The following is a 24,382-nucleotide window of genomic DNA, read 5'->3' on the forward strand; positions in this document are numbered from 1 at the left end:
TCTCTTTAGATTATTGTGCTTTAATTATGCCACGTGTAAAATGTTTTTATACAAAGCATCCAATCTGAACTTACTCAAGCGATGGCATCTCTTTGCAGTCAACGTTCTCAGCCCACTGCTGGCTTAAAATGTAATCAGTTTTCATCTGCTCGTTTGAATGAAATTTAAGTCTCTGTTCAGGATGCAGCCTGTGATGCTGCATTGTGCTGCACAAAGACAGTTCCTAGATTATTAACCAAAGCCAGATCACTCCCCCTGCACTGCTGAGTTGGGACTCTGAAATATTTGAGTTCTTCTCAGGCACATAACAGTATAACCTTTGTATCCAGTAAAAAAAAAATTGCAAATATTTGTTGATGTGGTACCTATGTAACTTCCATGAGACACAATATGCCAAATTTGCAAAAGAGTCCATGTTCTTATCTAAAATGTTCACCAGCTTATATGAAGTTACTTACATGCATCTCCAAAATGGGCAAGCATAAAAGGCAAAGGCAGATTGCATCCTTTCTGTACATCTATACACATGCCTTAATTTCACATGCATAAATAAAGTTCTAATTTAATGCAGACAGAGAAACTGGTTGGATGAGAGCCTCTCTTTAAAATAATCTGGTATCTGTGATTTTTATACAATGAAAATACAGACAGCCAGAAGTGATAGAGCTTCCATGTTGGGTCAGACACTTTAAGAACTGGTGTCTTTCTGCTCTGCTTTGGGATAAGCAATCTGCTGCTGTCTTACTAGGAAAAATTGTTTACTTTAGTGTCAGTGCTTTCCTTGCTTAGCTGTCAGCTTCCTTTCCCTAGTAGTTTGTATATCCTTTATGACTGAGATTTGCACAGAAACATTAGGTATTTGGATGCTCAGTTTCCACTGTTGTTGCCAAGGACCTAATCTTTCTGCTGATGGATGTTCTTTTCTGAAGAATTGCTTTTTTTCTGGCTCTGTGTATTTTATTCCCTACATACTTTTCAGTATTTCCAGTGAAGTCGTCATTCTTCTCTTGAAAAGGCCTTTGGCCATAGCTACATGTTACAGTCATTCACTGAAAGCCCTTAATTGGGCTGTTTCTTATGCACACATGTCCATCAAAAGCCCACAAACAGGTAACTGAGTAGCAGTATAGATAATTTGGGTAATACAGCACAGAGACCTCAAGATAGTGGCTGTCCAAATTACAATAAACTGTTCAGCATATTCTGACCCTTGGCATTTGGTTTTCTCTTTCTCAGGAATGCAACTCCCTCATGCTGTCTACACCAACATGGGAAAATAAAACAGAACCATGACAGAGGCTTGAAAACTGGTGCTCCATCTTCTCTGTTTAATTACTTTTAATTTTAGCATGAGAGTTTAAGAATGGATGTGAGATGCATGGAATTAATTAGCCTCCAGACCAGAGAACATAATCTGACTCCTTTTACTTGCTACTATACACGGAGTTAGCACATATAAAGTTTAAAATCTCACTCTGTAATGATTAGCCATCTTTGCAAGATACAACCTGGTGAGAGGGATTGCTTCTCTGTTATGATTTACTAGTCAATAATACATTTACATAAGTGTGATTACATTGTGTTTCTATGCGTATATATATCCAGATATATGTGCCAATTGATAGAACTTTTACACCATCAGGTTCTACCTTAGTTTGTAAGGCAATCCAATATAGAGAGCAAGTTTCAAACCTTTGACTTACAGTTCCTCTTGTTTTTAGTACAGCTTTAACTGTCAATGGTAGGAGGTCACATATCTGACAACAATGCAATAAGACTACCACAAACACCCATTGTATGTTATTTTTGTTCTTTATTTAAAATACCCACACATGTCATTCCTCCTTGCTTTCAGACACCGCAGCTTAGTAAGGCAGGTAAATATGACTAGCCCTTTTTAAACTGTAATAGTTTCTCGTTGAATCCTGTTGAAAGGATTCTGAGGACTAACTGGAGTCATCACCTGAGAAAGAGGTCCCTGGTGATTATACTGAGATGATCTTCCATATTTTGCTATGTATCTGCAATTACAAGAAGAGAAATAAATACAAAAAAAACCACTTTAAAACGAGTTCTCATGTTGCTAAACATTCCCCCTTCTTCCCTCTCACTGCATTCTGAATAAAGACATCAATCTGCCTCAGAAATTAACAACTTTCAATATCCTGTATTCTTGGAATCAGTCACTTTAAGAACAGTGGTGAGAAATCTTCCTAAGAGTTTTAAATCTTACTTTTTGTGATGCGCTGAAAGATTGATCCTTACAAGAACTGTAAGAGGGGTAAGTCTTTCCTTTTGCCTCTTTTCATCCTTTTTTGGACGTAGAGTCCTTCACAATTAATATACGCCGCATGTGGCAAAATGCTATGAGTAAGCTGAATGCATCCAGGCATGTAAGGCCCTACAGCTTCTGGAGGGCTAGCCCTGGTGATATTGGAGGTTTGGTTAATTTGGCTATAATCTTCCCTCTTAACCAGTGGACACTACCTTAACATTTAAGTAGCCACAAAGAAGGTAAAAAAATGTCCCTTATAATGTTGCAGCCAGAGCTTCTAATCTCATGGGAAGGTACCACACAGCTCAGAAAAAGAATGGAAGAACTTTGTGGGCAGTTTCTGAATGTGATTAGGCATGCTATCTGTTTACTATATATCCATCTTCGAAAGACCAGAGGATTCTGTCTTGATTCTAGAAAGACTCCACTAGCACAGAAAAGAAAGTCTACTCTTCCTCTCCAGTAGAAACTAACAAAATTTATCATCTATGGAACACACTCACACTAACACCTGTAGAAAGTAAAATGAAGTAACAGACGTGTTTTCCTTTCTTAGATCCTACTGGCATCTGTCTTTTTGCTTTTGAAATTTGGTATCTGTCTAAAGCCTGTAAAGGATCTTTGCTAAGATGCCTTTGCCTTTTCTTTTTGTCTGACATTTAGAAGCAAGTTAGTCTTGCATCAAGCTGAGTTCAGTTTTATTAGGTTATACAGCCTTGAGACTGCTGCGTATTTTCATTCCCTGTCAACAGCAAACTGACTACTGGTGACTGCCTATTTTCTAGGGATAACCACAGGAGAAAAAGAGCAGAAGTGAATAGCTGGTAGACAGCAGAAATGGAAGTCAGTGCATTTTGTACAGTGATTAAACTGTTGACGTGTTGATTTCTTCAAAAGTCAGGCAGCTCCCTAAAGCTTCTTATGGTTTTTTTTCTAGGCACTCATCATTGTTAGTAGTGAAAAAGACTTTAAATGTGTTGTGAACAGAATTCCAAGGGAGAATTAAACTGTTTAACTGAAGATAAATTTATAAGGACTACGCGGAAACTTGGATAGTGTCACCATGTCCTAAATCATTCTGGAAAATAATAGATCAGAAACTAATGGGAAGTACAAAATCATAAAGGAGGAAGGGAAAACAAGTAGTGACTAGCAGTTCTGATGCTGGGAGAAAGGCCAGACTGGCCATATGCTTCTGTCAGACTCTTTGTACTAACTGAAGGAACAGAGTTTTTCAGGTGCACTGAAGAGTCCAGTTCTGAGTAAACCAACAGGAGTTAAACACATACATACTTCAGAAATGTGGCCCATAGTTTTAACAAGCGTTGTACAGAAGAGCAAGAAAGTATAAAGATTATTAATTTCTCCACGATTTCATGGTTACAGAATCTTGAGCTGCATAAATGTCGGGCTGTGCCATGATTTATCATCTCACTGCCTTCTGAGTAAATCTTTTTGTAACAACCATTTCTGTACAGCAAATGCCCATTTCATGAGAATCTGCCAGTGCCATGTTGGAAGTGCAATACCACACTTTAAAAAAAACAACAACAATTTGCCTCTTTTGGTCAATTTTGGTCTTCTTTCAGAATGTAAACAGATCAATCAAAAAATAAAGTTTTCTGAAGCCATGACTTCGTCATCTTAGTTAGGGAAAATATACATCAACGCAGAAACATTTAGGAATCATTATTTACCTCAGTGCTAAGTTATCTTCCCAATATGCACCCTATGTATGACATTACAGGAAATTTAAGAAATCTCAAGATGATTTCAGAATTACCACCACAGTAACGCTGTAGGATCCAACACAAACTGTTCTGTATATATATATTTTTAAGCCAAGGGAAAGTAACACTTAACATTTAATTGTTCTTTAATTAAATAAATGCAATTAGGATTCTCCCTGTAACCTTTCTGAACATGCCGAGAAATATACCTCATACCTACCCATGCATTTGTGAAATTGATGGTGATGTTGATGGAAGATTAGAATTTGCCGGATGGGTTGCCAACCAATGAACCTTGCCAGTATACCCATGGATATTTGGAGTCCTAAATAAATAAGTAAGTAAGTAAATAAATAAATAAATAAGGAAAGGGTGAGGGGCAAGAAAGAGTAAATTAAATGACAACAGACTTGAAATATGATTTACGGATCGTCTTAAAATAGCTAGTGCTTCTCTATCAAAAGTGAGTAGGGTAAAAGACCATTATAATGCAGTAAATAGTCCTTAAAATATGTAAACTGGCCTAGCTTCCTTAAGATCAATGAGACAAATTCATGCTAGTCTTGCTGATGATCTGACCCAAAATACTTGTTAGACATGACAGTATCTTTTTTCCTGATTTTTTGAGTTCTTGGAATATCTGTATAACATTTGCAATTATAAGCAACAGTTCATTATTTCATCTCAATGAAATTATGAAGTCATGTGGTTCACAAAAAAGCAAGGAAATGTTTTTTAATTGTGATACAGATTTATCCAGTATTTACGTTCCAGATCTAAACGTGGGATTGTGGTAATAGGCTTTCAGCCAACAGGTGTTATTTCTAGTGACCTAAAATGCAAATGCAGGCATTCTTAAAGTTTTCTGAATTCACATGTATGTACGATATCATTGACAACTGCTCAGACACATACACTTCAAATCTAGCATGAATGCACAAGAAGACTGCAAGTCTATCATATCTTGGAACACTAAATACTTTCCTTAATTCTGAAGTAATGTTTTAATGTGGAATTCAAAAATAAAGTTTCTTAAAGAAGCTTTAAGAGGATTCTTTCTTTAAAGAGCAAAGAATTCTACTTTGTTGAGGTAGTGCACAAAATTTTACCAGTATTGGATAGGAGATAAAACAGAGATGGACAAAATTAATGAAAAAAAGAGAGAAAGAGAGAAAGAGAGAGAGAGAGAAAGAGAGAAAGAGAGAAAGAGAGAAAGAGAGAAAGGAAGGAAGGAAGGAAGGAAGGAAGGAAGGAAGGAAGGAAGGAAGGAAGGAAGGAAGGAAGGAAGGAAGGAAGGAAGGAAGGAAGGAAGGAAGGAAGGAAGGAAGGAAGGAAGGAAGGAAGGAAGGAAGGAAGGAAGGAAGGAAGGAAGGAAGGAAAGGAAGGAAGACAGACTTAAGGTACTAATATGAATTCAGAATGACAATCCGTGAAGATTAATAATGAAATAATCTAATGCCCCAGTTTGACAGGTGTTTTTTTTTTTTTTCCCTGCACATTATTCAGAGAGTACTGACAGTACTATTCTATGTTGGCAGTTCAGAACAGGATACCACTGAATAATAAACATATTCAGACTCCCAATATATATGTGTTTATAAGTGGTCGTGGCAAGCTGTTTCATCCATTGAATCAACATAGTAAGGATTGCTAACCTAGACTGTATTATACTTTTGTGAGCCATTTGACTGCAAGAACAGCGAGAGTGCCCTCCTTAAAATAATCTCTGAGATATTTCTTTGTTTCCTTGTACTCTGGGTAAACATAAACAGTTCCCGTATTTATAACGCAGATAGAGCTGTTAGTTTTGGTATGGTTGATTAGCTGTTCCCCCACAGTCAAGTACAGCACAGGACGCAAAACTGGACATGTGCTGTTTTATCAGGTACTTTTTTGACTGGTGTGCTAGGAAACCCAGCTCTGAAATTCCTTACCACAATAGCTGAGGTAATGACAAGATGCTGTATTGACCCTCCTTGGCTACAGCAAGGAAATGTGGGTGAGCTATCCACAGCTGGCAGAAAGACCAACTAGTACTTCGTCCAATTTTAAAGTAACCTTGCACCAACCCAAATATTCACACAGCGCTACATTCCTTGGGCCATACTGCAGAGCGTGACCTTCCTGATGTTTTTGTAGAATCAGTACTGCAGTTTTGTAGCTTTTGAGAAGCTGTTCTCTGTAGGGAATCCCCAAGTTGTTTGAGCAAGTAACAGACTTAACTCTCTGTCTTCACACCAGCCACACAATGGTAACAAGCAGGACCAAAAAATATAGTACAGCAGTGAGACACTGTGAGACAGTGAGACAGAACTGGCCGACATGGCTGTCAGACAAAGTTAGGTTATATGCTGATGAAGTAACTTTGTGTAGGAAAGTTCATTTTCATACACAGGGATCCCACTGAGGTGCAAAACAGACATTTAACGTGTGCTAGTATTAGTCCATGCATTTAGTCAAATGAAACCTGAAAATCACACTGAAGGAGTTAGACTATGAGCAGAGATGTACAATCTTGGCATTGTCCAATAATCAAGATACAACTCTCATGTGTAATAAAGAAATTCTGTTCAGTTCCTTGAAATTTTATGAGAGATGCCAAAGAGGAGATCACAACAAGAAGTCCCACACTAACTTGCAGTGTTTTATAAGCTCATTAGGAGTTAATTCACAGAATAACTACACAAGTAAGATATTAAAATAAATTTTGCCCAGTGAAGTATCTGATTGATAAATTTTTCCGACTTGAATGCTAGCAAAACTAGAAGAGAGAAAAGCATCATAAATGACCAGGTGTGACCCAAAAGTCAAGTCTGAGAGATGACCTAAGTTGAAGATTTTAGACTGTCTGTCAGAAAGGTTTCACAGAAGTTGGCAGCCCCATAATGTGTGAAAAGGATGTCACTCTGAAAGAGAAGAGAAATGTGCAGAGAAAAGCTAAAAGCACCAGGATCATAAGAAAGCACAGACTACAGTAAAGCAGATGCTCTCTTGGGAACCTGCAAAGAAGATGCAAAAAAAGTGCTGTGGTTATGTATGTGATAAAGCAGAAGAAAATTAGGTTAAAAAAGTACCCCCTTTGTTTTCTGGTTTTGGATCAAGCAGTTTGGCTCTTGTGCTTTTCCTCTGATGAGTTGCTAATGCAGACTATTGCTGCTAAAGAAAACAACTAAGTAACAAGCTACCACTGGGCAGCATACTGAAGGCTTTATGGCCACTGATGACTTTATGATCTTGACTCCCTAGAAGCCTGCAGCTGGGTCAATTACTGAAGTGACACCAAGGTGGTGAGCAGTAAAATGGCGATTTATTAAAGCAAACACACATTTATATCAACTATGCCCTTTGTGTATGGCTACTGCATTACACGTCACCGATCCTTCCAGAAGTGGGGAAGGGCCTGCCTCATAACATCACGATATTCCCCGTATTTCGCCTAATACACAACAGCATACAAAACCCTGATGCATGCTGTTGAAATCAGGCTTCCTTTCTGTAACCAGGACATCTCTGCTGTTCATATATTTCTTTATTATCATACTAGAAGCTCTCAGTCCAGTAACAAATATGCTGTGTTAACATATGCACAAACTGTAAGGTTTTGAGAGCCACCTGAGATGCCTTAAGGTATCTAAGATATCCCTGTACAGAGTGGGACCCATATAACACCCCATACTGTTCTGAAGCAGCAATTGGAAGTGATGTTGTAGAATCTACAGGAGTTTGGATGCTCAGCTTTGCCACATAAATTCCATCCCAGGTGTCTTTAGAGGAGCAAAATCAATAATGCCTCAAATCATTTGGAAGTATTGAAAGCCTTGGATCTAGCACCTCAACCTGAGTGAATCCATAAGTTGAGCCAACCATATCCTACCAAAAGAAGCATGGCCAGCGGGTTGGGGGAGGTGATTCTGCCCCCTCTACTGTTCTCATGAGACCCCACCTGAAGTACTGTGTCCAGTTCTGGGGACCCCAATTGAAGAGCTGTTGGAGTGGGTCCAGAGAACCATGAAGATGATCAGAGGGGTGGAACACCCCTACGAGGACAGGGTGAGAGAGCTGAGGCTCTTCAGCCTAGAGAAGAGAAGGCTTCAGGGGGACCTTATAGTGGCCTTCAAGTATCTGAAGGGGGCCTACAAGAAAGCTGGGGAGGGACTTTTTATAAGGGCACATAGCAACAGGATGAGGGGAAACAGTTTTAAACTGGAATAGGGTAGATTTAGATTGGATATTGGGAAGAAATTCTTTACCATGAAAGTGGTGAGACCCTGGATTAGATTGCCCAGAGACGTTGTGGATGCCCCCTCCCCAGAAGCATCCAAGGCCAGGCTGGATGGGGCCGTGAGCAACCTGGTCTAGAGGGAGGTGTCCCTGCCTATAAGCAGAGGGGTTTGAACTAGGTGATCTTAAAGGTCCCTTCCAACCCAAACCATTCTATGATTCTATGAATGAGTTTTACAAATTGTTTGTGCAAAAGTTATGTCTCATAAAAGCAGTCCTGGAGATTCATATCTTGCACTTAAGAATGAAGGGTCCCTAACACCTTACTCATTCTTAGAAATACTTGCACAAATCCCAAATAACCAAGTCACCAGAAAAAGTCATAAATTAGTTTTTTTGGTTAGTGCAATTACAAAACAGGTCTCTCAGATCTCAGTCACGATACGCAAGTCTTGCAAATGGTTTCCACCTAAATTCCCTGCCAGGAAGACCTACATGTCATGCACTTGTGGCCCTTCTTTTACTCCATGACCCTATTTGCTTAGCAGAATATCCTGTGGCAAAAATGTCTCTGACGTGATCTGTAAAGAAACTCAGTGCATATAGTTCTTAGCGTTGGGTAAGAATGTATTTCAGAGAGCTTATGAAGTTAGAACAAGGTGCTCCACATAGAGCAAAGAATGGAACCAATAGGATTTTTGAACAAAGCACTCTGGGCTGCATTTTATACCCTCAGCCATCAAAGCAGGATAAGGCGTGGATCTGGGATTTCTAACAGAATAAAATCACCAAAATGTTGTTTTCCCAGAAATAGTTTGGACCAGGTTGAACTAAAATATTTTGTTCCTACAATTTCAAATAATTTCAATTCTACTTTCAACTTTTTCAAGCCCTTTCTTTAAAGTATGAGTAATTTTATTTTATTTTAATTTATTTTATTTTCAGAAACAACTATAAAATCTCATTTGGTAAATGTCAAATGAGGATATTTAGGCACCCCCTCCCTCCACACCCTGCCACCCACAGCATGACTCAAATTGGAAAACTACTGAAAATGCATGCATGGATAAGCTGTCAGTTTCTGAAGTAAAGATACACTGTGAAGGACCTCACAGACAGCCCATGTAAATGACTATGCAAGGTGGAAAGCAGCAGAAGGTCCTGTCATCAGCTAATTGTGGCCTGTGAGGTTTCTGTGGTAACTTAAAATGCTAAGGGATGCATGCACACAGTCAGTTGGAAGCTGACTGTATACCAAAGAAATATGACTGAAGACACTACAGATATACTGGTACGATAGTGGCATTTTGCCCAGCGTGCTTGGGGAACCGAGAATAAAGAATAGTTTCGGAGAACAGTTTTGTGCAAGAACAGTAGGACTTGAAACACACAGGTCTTGATCTTCCTGGAAACTGTGTGCATTACACCAAGTAACTCACATTTCAAAGTTCACCTTCTAAACAACTGCTCCCAGAAATGGATTTGGGTGAGATCCTAGTCTCTCTCCAATAAAGACAACCCCCAAGGCCTTGAACAAGTCAGTTCATATTCCTCAGTCTTTGTCTTTCCCAAATTAATGTCATAATCTACCTTGTCTGTGTTGTGAGCATGAACTAGCTGACACTTCAAAGTGTTGCTGAGAAAACAGAGCTCTGCTTGTGTAAGCAGTGCCCTCTGCTGAGTATTATGAAAGCTGATGAATTATGAGCATCAAGTTATAAAACGTGAACAAATGCCAGATTTTTGTTTAATTCTGGAGTCTGAGGCTTTCAGTGAGGAAAAAGAAAATGTAATCTCTGTCCTAACTGCTTTTGTCAGATTTCAAGAGGTCGCAGTAAGGAGCTACTGTGATACAAATAAGCAGATATAATGTTTGACTGATAGGAGTAGTTGCTGTGTACGCTGGAATGCGCTAAGTGTGCCACGCTACCACAATAATAAGCAATGCTAACTTGCAGAGTATGTAAGGGAGTTCAAGCAGTGCCAAGGAGGAGAGTTATTTGAGTCTGTCAGACTGAGCGTTTAGCAGAACTATGCCCATGAATGTTACAGAGGAAATCCCCATCACCGGTGTGGGAGGCTTTTTTTCCATTGACCCTTAAAACACCTGCAGAACTAAAATACCACATCAAGCATAACCTTGTTTCAGTAGTTATCGGGGAAGAGGTCAACTGAAGGAAAAATCTGTTGACTAGGGGTTGAAGGAGGATTATACAAAACTGCATGCCGATAAAGATGTTTAAGAGAACAGCAGATGGTTGTGTTGGGAATTTGTATGAAGCAGTAAACCCAGGTTCCACCTCGTTTTCAGAGTTATTGAGTTCAGGATACACTTCTGAATAAAAAGGAGATTTCTTTTTTTCCAAAGTGATCATTAATAATAATATGAAAGAATGATTTGGATCACTTTACACTTATTAAGATAGATCCTTTCAGAAGTGCTTGGAGGTTTTAGCAGTCCGAACCTTCCTGAAAGTCATGGTAACTGTGTAACTTTGCCCAAGTGGTCTGAAAATAGCGTGTATTCTGTGAATCCTGACCGTCCTCCTCTTCCTTGATACTTATGTGGGTTGAAGCAGCAGTTACACATGGGGCCAGATTTTTTAAAAGCGCTCTATATCTAAAAGTTTCATTGTGGTGTTTGTGGCCAGATTTTTGCAGGAGCTTACCAATCAACATATAGGCAGAATGCGAGCTCTTTCTGAACTCTGGTTTTTAAGTGTGGTTGCTGAGCTATTTTTGAAAGCCTGGCTGGCTGCAGAAAACACACTAGCTCTCAGCTGCTTCCCTGCCTGGTATATGGTTAGCCATGTGACATACAAAATCAGGTGCAGTATTCATCTCCCACAAATAATTACTATGAGCAAATAATAATCCAATCCGTAAGAAACAACAGTACCACCACCAACAACAACAAAAAGGAAGAAAAAGAAGAAAAAAAAAAAAAGGCATAATCATTGTAAACTCCAGAGTCTACTACAACAAATAGCAGAGGTCTCAGTTCTGCAAAGTGTATGACTGCATAATCAATTCCATTCCAGTTAGGAAATCTTGTTAAGCAAATATCTTCAACTCATTAATTCCACTGGAATTTGTGTTTCAGTAGTTGGAAGGAAAAGAAATCAAATACAAGAAAAGATCTTAAAGCAGACAGACAAGGAGAGAAAGTGGGAACAAAACAACGATGAAGAAAGTTGAACAGTAAAATGAGAGCAGGATGTATTTTATAAGGTATCTTTTGAAATGTATTGTTGGAAAAGACTATCTAAGAGTGGGACTATAATTATTATAAATTATAACATTATGAAGGATGGAAAAAAAATTCATTCTAGAGCAAACTGAGGAGTGAATACACAAACCAAGGATGATAAGAATGACACTGGAGTGATTTTGGAGCTGAAACAGAAAAGATGATACATTCAATCCCTTTCCCCCAGGACAGGCTTTAATGAAAGCATGGAAGAGAAAGAGAAAAATTAAATTACCATCCAGGATCTTTGGTTAAGTATGAAGATGATGAGTGCGACCCAAGAAAAGTATTTCCAAAGCTCCCCTATGGAAATGCCCACTGATTACCCCAGACCACCACCAGAACACAAGCACGGTTTTGATGAATAAATCCAGGTTTATCAATTTAAAACTTCTAGCTGAGTCGCAACACTTATGATATGGCTTTTTACATATGATGAATGCTCCCATTCTGTGACTGAATTGCAGAGATGAAGAACTGAATAAAAGATGACTTAAATTCCCGTCTTCAGTTGTGTTTCAAATAACTTTTAAGATCTATGGTGAACTTTCCTGCTAATTATTACTGTTTAAATCAAGCTTAAGCTGATTAAACACTGTTTAATAGATCAATGCTCAAAATTTGGTAAAAAATAATAAACAAAATGATACAGGTGAGGTTTCGGTGTACGTGAAGTTTCATTCCTAACTGTCCTATAGATTCCAAATGGGATTTGGCAAACCACTTAATCCCACCTGAATTCCCTTTTGCAAAACCTCCAAAACACATGGTAAGGACTTCAGTCTATGATCAGGAGTTCTGTGTACTTGCTCAGTGCCTCTCCAGAAGGCTGATCTCAATTCAGCCATAAGCCACGACTTTTATCTTTTTGTAATTTGAAAGAGAGAAAGAGAGAAAGAGAGAAAGAGAGAGAGAGAGAAAGAGAGAGAGAGAGAGAAAGAAAGAAAGAAAGAAAGAAAGAAAGAAAGAAAGAAAGAAAGAAAGAAAGAAAGAAAGAAAGAAAGAAAGAAAGAAAGAAAGAAAGAAAGAAAGAAAGAAAGAAAGAAAGAAAGAAAGAAAGAAAGAAAGAGAGAGAAAGAGAGAAAGAGAGAAAAAACACCAAACAACAAAAAACGAACAAGAAGATGGTTTCCTGCTCTGTCAAGAGGAAGAGAGGGCGGGCACAAGGGTAACATACAAAACATGCCCAGGTTCACCACTCTTCCTGTTTGTCTGTGCAAAATAACATGACAGATGACTCTTAGCCAGTTTCAGCTTTGTTAATTATTTGACTGGCAACCACTTTCTTGCATGGTCTGGGGATGAAGAGTGGCTCCCTCCGGAGTACTGCCTGAGTGCTGCTGCCTAAGTTCGAGAAGCAGGAAGTGCAACTGCTAGTCCATGAAAGAGCGAAAGTGACTGACTATCTGCAAAGAGATTTTTACACTTTACAGATTTGCAGAGCAGACACAGACTTCTAAATTGAATCATGAATCTAACTTCTCAGGGATTCCGGCAGGATCCTAGAAGCCTTCAGAATTTTATACATCTGTCCAGAACAACTATCAAACACACAAAGCAGTAAATTAATTAACAACAATCAAACAAACAAGAATCACATTTATTTCTTCATTTCAATGTGCTTTTTTGTTTTGTTTTGTTATTTTTTTCAGCTTAAAATCATAGCAATCTTGATATCTGGCAGTCATAGACACAGGAAACAAATATACCTTATGTATAGGTATACTTCTTTTCAAGAGTAGAATTTTTCAAGTGGAATTGAGTTTTTCCCAGCTTTGAGATATCAGAATCTTCAAGATGTAAGAGCTCTTGGTCTCTTGCTTGCCAGAAATCAATAGAAATCATCATCTCACTCACTAATACCCAAGAAAATAGAGAATATTAGAAAAGATAATATGGACTTTGTTGCTCAGACATAAATTCACTGTGGTACCATATGCTGCAAATAGCTTCAGACAAGATATCTGTTTGCAGCACAGTGTACAAATTAGCTTCTATTTTCTGAAGCTCAACAGCAACAGCTGCATAATATAGCAGAATTAATAGTTAACAGGTCTGCTAACTTGCAGTCAAATTTGGCCATGTTGCAATGCTTAACACTTCACACTGTCTATGGGCTACTACCATAATGGGCTCCCAGCAACTATTAACACCCTGCATGACAAAGGCCCAGCATTCCAGAGAGAGAAATGACTTTACAGATTTTCTCCCTCTGCTTTCTCCAGTGCTGTAACTCTTCTGTAGTTTTCTCACAAAACTATGCAAGATTGTAGACAGGAAAAAGAAAAAAAGTCATGAAAAGAGGAAAATGTGATAAGGTAAACAGAACTGTCATTTGTTCTACAGTTTTTAGCTCTTGACGTTGTATTGCTACTCTCACCACTTTACTGTGTAAAATGTTTGCAAATAAAGGCTTCACATCATCTCAAACTACTAAAGACAACGTTAGGAAAGACTTAAAGTGAAAACTTTTAAACTTTTAAACTTTTTAAATATCAAAGTAATGATCTAAGAAAGAACAAGGACATGCTCCTAATGGCACTCAGGGAACTTTTGCAAACCAGAAGGCCATCTAGTGGCTAAAGTTAAAAATCACATTTTTAGCATTGCAGCGTTCAAGTCATCCTATGCATCAAAGCATGCTGTAGTTCATTTTACACCAGAAGACTTGCTCACGAATACCAGAACAGAAGAAGTGTTTAAAATATGAAAATATACCATATTTTTAAAATTAATGTAACATTTTGGGAGTAAGGAATCTACTCAGAATGGCATCAACAGAAGTTCCTGGGGTGCTGTGAGCTCAGAAGTTTCTCCTCTATGTCCTCTTGATTTGAGCCTTGAATGTAACACAGATCTTTTTCCTGTGGCTGGACATTTAGAGGAATGCCTGTTCTGGGTGGTCTGAACATTAGCAGGATGACTTAGCAAATATCCTCAGAGTAGCTTCACATTTTACTTTTCTCAAATGAGAAAAAGGGAAAGGTGTCTGCCCAGTTCTTAGACCTTGAATGTGTAATTCATCTGGAAAGGTTAAGAGCAGAAAAGAGAGTATACTCTGATTTCCACCCCAGCCTAGGTTACAGCCTGCTGACCATGAAAGGTTCACCTGACCAAGAAAGGATATTGTTACTACAGATAGCCTGTATTTCCCAGGATAATGAGCACTGAGGGTACATTTTGGTTGGACAGTAAATTAGTCAGTTAGTTATGTCTATTTTGTACTAAATGGATGGCAGGATCACTTGAGCCACAGCACAACTCCTAGATTTTGAAACTCTATCTTCAATAATAGTAAAATGATACTGTCATGTGAACATACAAGTTGAATTCACTTTATTGCTAACATGTTCCTGCAATTAGTGTTTTTCATTGAAATCCATAAAGTAAATAGATGTATAAAATCTTTTATACCATGATCTTCATAGACATTTCTCTGCTCATCTTGGACAAGCTTCATTGACTGATTTTGAGTATCTAGACTGAATGGTCCCTGAGATCTATATAGACCCACTCTAATCACAGTAGGAATTTACTACGGTAGGCCATTTACTACTGACAGTTATTATGAAGGACCTTTTAAAGTTCAGTCTTGCACCTGAAAACCCACTGTGCTTCTTGTGTAAATATAATCTCCTTCAAATTATCCAAAAGTATAAGGAGTGTTTCTATCAATTTTTAAAATTCTTCTGGACCCAGACTGGATCTTAAACAGTTTTTTTCCCTTCCCAAGTATCTAGGACTCAAGATGCAGCATCAAAATCTTTCTAATAAGAGAAACGTACTGTGCAGTCCTTGTGTAGCGAGGCTTTGAGGTCTGTACATGGTTAAACATGATTAAGTCCACACTGGGATTGTCGATGTCTTCAAAACTTACTGCACCAACACAGCCACTGTTAGGATAGAAAGGAAATCAAATACATGTACATTATTTATAAGACAGATGGTGGAGGCAGCTGAACCATACGCCGCTTACTCCAAATTCTAGTTATTTATTAAAATGGTCCACAAGAAAAAAATGTGGAGATGAACCATTCTGCATGCTAGGCATATCCCAAGATGAAAACCATCATTTGCTGAACTGGCAGCATATAACAAATGACAGCACATAGTACATATGTGTATAGAGAAGGTTTGTGAAGAGTGGCAATAACATAGAAATGTATAATCCCTTGTCCTTCTGGTTATGTCAGTGATCAGACTGAGATATTCTTCCAAAGAGGATATAGCAAGTCCTGCTTTCTGCTTCACAGGTAAAAGGCTTCCTCCACAAGCAGAGGAAACTCAGCACACCCTTCTCCCTGGCAGCAGAAAATACCATGAGAATAGATCCCATATTCTACATCTTACTTTTTGCTTCATATAAAATTCTTCCTTCAGAAAATGAAAGACATGGATTGCATGGGATAAAAAAAAGTAGAAAGGATTCAAGGTCATTGTACTTACGTATACAAAGGGATCTGACAGATTCGAGAGCTTCGGCTTACGCTGTTAAAGACAAAATATCACAATCATTTTTATTTTTATTTTTTTCTATTTTTCACCCAGCAGAATATTCTGATAGAATATTTATGAAGCCCCAAAAGAGAGGTAGTGACAAGTCAACGTTTTGCTCTTGGAATGATGCAATGCTCATTTGAGTTGTGGTAAAAGACTGTGGTAAATGATTAGGTTGACATTTATGCTAAATGACCCAGTTTGTCGTGTAGAATATTTCATTTTAACTCTCATCCTCAGATGTTTGGGCTTCAAGTATTTTCCTGCAATTTGCAAGTTTTCTTTAAACATGAACTGCTTTTCTGCTTGTAACACTTCAGTCAGTTCTCAAGAACATGGGAAAATTCGACATCAGGTCTGAATGCCTCTCTTGCTCTGTCCCATTTTATGCCTAACTGTCCAGCAGTAAATTTGAACAAGCAAATCAAGCTCCACTCTGAAGCTGTTTTATGGAAAGCAGACAAAATTTAGAGTTTGTAAATGTCTGTGACTACTGTGGGATTTTCATAAGCGTCATGTCTCAAGGAAAACATCAGATACATGCAATTGTGATGGTCATTCACTTCTTCTGTTCTGCTTTTTACATTTAAGTCTCTCAAGAAAAGCACATTGGAGTGTACATTCCATATAGGCATTGACTGAATACCTTAACTTCTCTAGTTTCAGAATAACCTGATAAAGAATTGTTCAGAGGACTTTCATAGTAAACAAACAAAAAAAGAAACTTACAAATTGACAGGTCTCTGTGAAGAGTTAAAATGTCTTCTTTGAAATCTATCCCAAAGGGTTCCAATAACCTAAAATCATAATCAGATGCTTCTTGTAAGACATCATTACTTAATTTGACTTAATAGATTGTTATGCTGCAATTCATCACTGAAACAAGCTGTTACGAAAAGGATGACCTGTGCAGAGCCAATCTCAAAACTGAATTTTAATTCAGTAAAAATAGTAATTATTACAAATAATAACAACAAAGAAACCTAACATAGAGTTTCCCATGCTACAGTTTTCTATCGATATCTTTGTCTTCTCTTTTGGTAATGCACATGCATGCCTTCTGTACTAATTTATGGGGGGAAAAGAGAAAACATATGAGAAAAAAAGAGAAAACATACAGTGTGAGGCAATTTCTCAAGTGCGATGACCTTAAATGCTCATTTGGGAATGTTTTTCTTTGAAACTATTACTATGTGTTTATCTGTGTGATCTACACAAAACTTAGGCTACATTCCCTTATCAAAATCTAAGAAGAGTTGGAAAGAAGTTGCTCACTGACTTGGCTTATTTCTGGTTCAGGATTGTATCTCCTTTTTGTGAAACACTGGGAAACAGGATCAGCCATCACTTCCACTGTTGATTCAGGAGGCTGAATTTTGGATGGCAATATATTATCCCATGGAACATCTTCATATGCTCTAGGTAGCCAAAAACAAACAAACAAACAAACAGAAAAAAGGGAGATTAAAGAAACAGCAATATAATCTGCACTGAATTACAGCTGTAGCTAGTTAGATAGGAATTCTGTGACAAGGATGTGGAAAAAAACACACAAGTATATTTCTCATTCAAAAGGAAACAAAGAGACTGGAATTACATGTTTCCTGTGTGTGAAAAAGTTGTTATGGCAGAGTTTCATAGGCTTCTCTTATTTAAACTTTCTCACTTATTAACTGAAAGTAGTAATTTATCTTCCAGAAGTAGTTTATCTTCCAATTAACTTATGTTGATACAGGATTTATTTTATCTGTGTTTGAGAAATCAGCTAAGTGATGTAAATAGAGATTAGGTGCCACACATATCATGCCTATGGCAGTTGTTAAAAACAGATGTACAGAAGGTCCTTTAGGAAACTCCAGATTCTCTTCACTGCATATAGAGGAAATAGAGATGAATGGCACAGACTGGATACAAACTTTTAGATAACTGTAGGTAATGAGATGAATTGAAGTAATTGCTGCTGCTGTACCAGAAGTTCTGAAGTGGCAGAAAAACTAATCGTGGTCTTATGTGGCCTTACATGTTCTGCTACCTAGAGGATCATCAGAGCAAAATAAGATGGAAAAAACCAATAATGAAGCAAAGCACAAATGAATCCTATTTTTAAAATAAATGATGTCTCACTTTTGAGTACTTGACTTGCAGAAATAGTCCCTTGCTTTTTCTTCTCTCCAACTTGCAGAAGGATCATTTGATTCCTAAGAGAAATCAAAGAGATGGCAAAAAGCAATGAAGAAATGAAAAAGCCCTGTTTCATCACATTACTGTGATCACTGCAAAAAGCATTCTAAATGGAAAGCAGAGTTAGAAAATAAATAATTTAAATATGTTTTCCATTATTAGAACAAGATAATGAGACACTTGCCTTGAGACTGGGATCCATACAAAATGCAAAATTATGGTGTTGGTCAGGTGGAGCACGAAAACCTTTCCCTGGAGTTGTCTGACCTGAAAGAAAGGGTTTCCTATTGTGTTAATCAATTAGCAGCAATCCTTACAGTTTTAAACTGGATAGAAAAAAACTCATGGTTTCTCATTAGAATCAATAAATAAGCGTTCAGCTACCTGATAATACTCTGAAAGGAATTACAAATACCCACAAAAATACATTTTTGTATACGCATAATACATGTTCTTAATACTTATAACACATAAAAATATTAGAGAACTATTAAAGATAATCCAAAGGAGGGCTAATATAATCCAAACAAGTAATTATGTCTTGCATTTCACCAACATTGTTAGCAACAAGCTATTCTGTGAGCAGCTGAGAAATATAGATAATATTCCTTTCCACTCATTGTCCTCCCAACTTCATTTTCCAGTGAGCTCACCCTAACCAGGTCCTGAAAATTTGGCATTCCTATCCAGAGGCCAAAGTCTGCAGGTACTCTTGAAGCATATTTCTACTTACAGGTAAGCCAGTGTACACATACTGGTAACAAAGAGAGCTGCTGCCAAACAGAAGGATGGTATAATGCCCAAGATTCAGCTCCCTCAAGAACATCAATTTGTGCCTTCCTTCTCATTCTGCTTTTTCATTCCAGATCCCCTAAAAATTTCCAATATATGTGAATGTGTATGGAACCTAACTTGTAACGGAGTTACTCTTCCTAGCTATTTTTGGAAAAAAAAGTAATCAAAACCTGAAAGCTGAAAACTACTGTGAAAAAAAAAAATAAAAAAAAAATAAAAAAAATGAAAAGCTATTTCCTGTAAAACTTGTTAAGGTTTTAAAGAAAATTACAGTTTAGTGCCATAGTGCTGTATGTAGATAGTGAAATAATATGACCAATATGACCTGCTTCTTAAAAGAGCTTTTGCCCTTCCTCCCACCCCCCTCCCACACACACAGTGTACTATAACTTTAAGTTGCTGCTTTTGCAAAGCTTGAAAGAATTTATGGATATTTGCACTGTGAAGAAAGCTTTCAAACTGAATCCCTCTCTGATTAAAACAAGGCAATTGGAAAATGTCTCCTAAATAGGCAATGTGCTTGTCATAAAGATGGTGTCTGAATCTTCACTGCCTCAGCCTGGTGGAGACCTTAAATTTGATCTGCAAATATATGGTTGTACTCAGGTGGGAATGTTTCCATTAACTTTTATATTTTGTAATTACTTCATACTATTGTATCAGTGTTCTCTACAGTAAATTGGCAGATTGCTCATCTATGCATATGTATGAGTTGTTTCATAAAAATAGTTTCTTTTCTTGTTCATTGATTAAATAACTAAAGGTCGCAAATATTTTTCCTTGTGCTGTATGTGTAAAACTCATTTCAGCTACAGTGTCCCTAGAAGGATCTGTATATAACTTTACATTTGCATTGGTAACTACATATGATTTTCTATTAGAGTTCTGTTCTTGGCATCTTACGCTCTGTTTTGCTATCTTCGTCCTACTGCCCTGATGCTGGGATGATGAGTTTTCTTTTTGCTTTCAGTGGAATGGTCTAGCATAAAAACTAGAAGAACGCTTTTTCCTTTAGTCAACTTTCTGGGGGTTTCAATGCCCCTAGGGATTTGATTAGCCCTCAGAACTGAAAATGGCATGACCCGTTCAAGTTGGGCACTCAGTGTCTTGACTTTGTCACTCTTAACTATCAAGAGTTAAGAGACAGCATCTTAATGATGCTGTCAGTTTCAGCTGACTACTTAAACTAGTCCCTAATCTGAGAAAGAAGGATTCAGTGATGGATAATGAATTTTGAAGTTTTTCTGGTTTGTATTCTTGAGTCAGAAACCGAAGATGTACTCATTCACTTTTCTAACTCATTTCTCAGAAATCACAAAAGCTAGAATATCTTTTTGTTTTGTTTGTAAAGGAAAAAGTGTGACTTTTATGTCATCACATAAGGTCATATGCAAAGTGGTTTATAAAACCAGCAGTCTTACAAGCTTCATTGCACTTCACTGTTGCTTGAAGCCTGTGTTCTGTTTTTGACTTTTGACATCTTAAAACTAGTAGGAATACTGACTTCAGTGGGTCTAACAAGAGATAATAATATCAACTGAAGAGCATACATATAATTGTTCCAAATTCTTTTGCTTAGCTCTTTGATGAATTATTCTCCTTCTCTTTATATATGAAAAATAAATATAACCAATTAACATTACTTCTGTTTGGTTTTACACCCATAAAAAAGGACTAGCTTACTCACTGAAAACCAACTTAATGTAAGCATAATACCAACAGTTTAGATTGGAAATGTATGGCAAAAGAAACAACAGGTAAAGAACAAGGCTGTTAAATAAACCTCTCTGCTACAGGGCATGTGAAAAACAAGTGTGCAGTGAAATATATAATTGCAGAGATGATAAGTATCAAACCCTTAGTGAAACCACAGAATCTATTATTGCAACAGAACTCAGCCCTCAAGAGGTTGCTATGGGTTTTTAAGTGTTATTTTCTGGATGACCTATTAGCCTCTTAGACCGCATGCTATTCTACACTCCACTGTGCTATGGATTACTTACTCAATAGCACTTCCTACCAAAGGGAGATATTCTTGAGTCTACTGCAGACTGATCTGCATTCTTAGTTGACTTTTTACATACTGAAAAAGTTATGAGCTATGCATGTTATTTGTGAATACCCTTGAACTGGTATTTTTATATGTTCTAAATTGCACTTTTGTTTTTGTTTGTGGGTTTTGTTTTTTGCTTGTTTGTTTGTTTTTGCTTTTCACCATTCATGTTGCTGACATTGATTAGTTTTTCTTCTGTTGGCCGGCAACAGGTTCTGTCTCACCAAGTACCAATATTACAAAATGAGGCAGCACAAGTATTGGCTACAGTCATTTTCTAATTTCATCTTTTGACAGGTAGAAGAGGCTGACACGTCTCATACTCAACGTGCAGCTTAATCCTGGATAACAATTCCTCTGGAGAAAATGCTTCTTGTTTTATGGATGGAAGCATTGTGAAGAGAAATCTCCCTGTAAAAGGGAAGAAGAACAATGTGACCACAATTATTTCAACAAGTTCTGCATACAATTCTTCAATGGAATCTCTTAAAGCAACAACAGAATAAAGAATGCCCAGGGCTCCAACCCACCTACAGGCTGCTCAGAGCCCCTGAGGCCCTTTTGACATCTTCTCACCATGCTTTGGTATCCGAGAGCTTCACTGTTCTATTAACATGCTCTGCCCAGTAGTTGCAATAGGCTGTGTGGGGACATTTAAAGTTACCAGTGTTGATTGCTAAAGTCACAACAGAAGACCTCCTGTACATTGCAGATACTTCATATACCTCAACTCACACATCTCAAAGGTTGCTTCTGTCTCTGTTTTTTCCCACTCATCACCAGCACAGTGAAGAAACTTAGTGCAGAATTTGCTTGCAAAATGCCTGACCTCTCTTTTAGCACAACTTCCCCAAACAGCTAAGCTGGGGAATGATGTTTCAGGACTGATGTCTAGAAAGATTAGCACTTTCAAAGCATCATGTGCCTGTGGGCTGCTAGCTGGGCTCTGACTTGAACAGCTGAAATCTGTTTATGCAGTCTCACTGAAAACAGCATCTTAAAGCTCAACTACTGTTTTTTGTTTTATTTTTATTAATCTTTATTTACACCTCTGTAGTCACCATTCAGCATCACAGGAAAACCTGTAAAAGAATACTAGGTTTGGAAGAACATTTGCAGAGTTCTCTGTAATAAATTTATGCCGGACTCTCTCTATTTCAAGGTTTAGTGCACAACTTAAGTTTACCTTTTGCAGATAGCTTCACTGAAGTTGGTATTTCACACTAATTGTGAACTTCACCCAATGGTACATCAACAGGAAGCCACCAAATAATTTCTATTCGACTTCTGGAACTACTCTCCTTTCTGGACTACTTTCTTAACTGTAAAACTGATAACTGATTTGATAACATTTGGTTTCAGTTTTTGTCTGAGTTCATTTCAGGAATGTCTCTAATCTGTCACCATATTTCTATCTTTGTCTGCTCGCTTTTCTTTGTGTTGGAAAAATTAATGATCAGACAGAATATCACACTTCCCCCTTCCTCTTTGCTTCTCCATAGGCTTGTAGAAAAAGCTAATTACTTCTGATTGACTTCTCAGATCTAATTTAAGAGGGACACCGAGAGAAAATAGCAAAAATAGTTTGGAATGAGCAAGAAAAAAAAAATAAAATTATAAGGACTTATTGTTTTATTCTTTATGATCTCCTGGGTTCCTTTGGTTTCTATTACATGACTTCAATAGGCTGAAAGTGATTTAAGGTGAACATTTCTAAGACGGAAACAAGGAGCCAAAAATAGTGCTGGAATATATTGTATGTAGAGACATCGTGGTGACAATATAGATAAAGTACAGTAAAGTGTAAGGATGGCGTGCTATCTCTGTATGGTAAAATGGAGCCAATCGCTTATTTACATTTCTTTATCTTGTTCTGAGTAATGCCCTTCCCATCTATGAGAGTTTAGTGTGTTGTCTGAGTTATCTTCGTCTTCTTTTTTTTGTTGTTGTTGTGGTTGTGATGAGCATTTCTCTATGAAAACTGTGGGAATTGGCTTAATCTTTAGAACAGTTCCACCACTTTGCTTACCACTAATAAAGCCTGACCTTAGAAGTCCTGGATAGATATTCCTCCTCCCCAGAAATATCAACAGACTGTGGTTTTGAAACTTTGCCATTAGGAAGAGTAAATTTTAGTTCTGATGCTGTAATTGATACGAAATGATCAGACCAAACTTCAGGTGTAACACATTTAAGTACATTAAGGTAATATGTAACTGAAAAAAGATGTTATGGCAGTCATGAAGGGCTTCTGTTCTCCCATCAGCTAGATATTGGACAAAAGTCTTAAGTGCTCTGCACAGCTGTTATTCAGGAAATGCTTAAAGACACAGAAATATTCAGGGGATTTCCTGACACTTTGCATTTATTTGTTATTTCAGGTTATGTTAAAACAGGTGCTCATTTCAACTATGATATATAACCTCACAATTTATTTAAAATGTTATTTAATTCAAAGATTTTTCTTTCCTTTTTTTAAAATTTTTTAAAATTATTTTTTAAAATGCTAATTAGAATTTGCTGACTTGTACCTCTTTGCTACAGCAAGGACTGTGAATCACACGCTCTACAGCAGTGATTACATTCAGTTCAAGTATTCAGCACTGGTGTTCAGAAAAAGACCTGTATTTATTTATTGAACATCAATGACTTTTCTTTAGTGATTAAGAAATAAAAATAGTAGCTTGCAATACCTCTGAGTTTTGCCCTGATTGAAGCAGCTGGCACAGCCCTGGAATTCCACCGTCGGTCCTGGCTAGTTTCCTCTAGGAGGATCATATGCCTCTTGTGGGCAGCCCGGGCCCCCTTTCCTGCTGTGGGAATTCGCTGGTGAGGTTTCACATCACTGTAGTCCACCAGGGATTCAATAAAATTTCCAACACCAGGCTGTAGGTCAGCATCCGCTCCTGCACTCACAAAACCTGAGCATGGATCTACTAAAGGCACATCATCTCGGTGTGGGAATAAGGGGTAATTCGGCCTAAATGGAGGGGTGTCTGGATGGAATTTAAGGAAAGAATTGCTGTCTTTTTCTTCAAAGCTGGCAAAGTTATGTCTATTCTCAGGACCTCTCACAGATGGCATGCACATCTTCTTTAACAGATTTTTATACTGTCGGTGATTCAGCTTCTGAACTGATTCAACTGACATGGCAGCCCTCCTTTTAGCTCCATAAGAAATCATGGTCATTCTCTTCTATTCCTCTTATGTGACAGTAAATTCAAAAGAGTCTGCTTACTCTTGCTTCTTCATGTTCCTGAAGTCTTAGCCAACAAACCACAGTAAAACTATGGTTCATCTTCCAGAACGTCGGTACAAAGAATCCATAAAGACCAAAGCAGTGGTTTAAGTGGTGAAGGCTTTCCTGAAAAAGGGATTTA

General features: G+C 37.7%; 1 protein-coding gene across 1 annotated transcript; it reads right to left on the bottom strand.

Moving 5' to 3' along the window:
- Positions 1-1,897: 1,897 nt before the first annotated feature.
- On the bottom strand, positions 1,898-24,191 carry SPMIP7 (sperm microtubule inner protein 7). Its single transcript, XM_072328091.1, has 9 exons — positions 23,696-24,191; positions 18,339-18,421; positions 18,098-18,171; positions 17,253-17,391; positions 16,703-16,770; positions 15,923-15,964; positions 15,262-15,369; positions 4,226-4,330; positions 1,898-2,021 (listed from the first exon to the last, which is right to left on the bottom strand). The coding sequence occupies exons 1-9, from the start codon at positions 24,189-24,191 to the stop codon at positions 1,898-1,900; spliced, it is 1,239 nt and encodes a 412-aa protein (XP_072184192.1).
- Between the last annotated feature and the right edge of the window lie 191 nt (positions 24,192-24,382).

The sequence above is a fragment of the Excalfactoria chinensis genome, chromosome 2, assembly GCF_039878825.1.
Source record: "Excalfactoria chinensis isolate bCotChi1 chromosome 2, bCotChi1.hap2, whole genome shotgun sequence".
NCBI lineage: Eukaryota > Metazoa > Chordata > Aves > Galliformes > Phasianidae > Excalfactoria > Excalfactoria chinensis.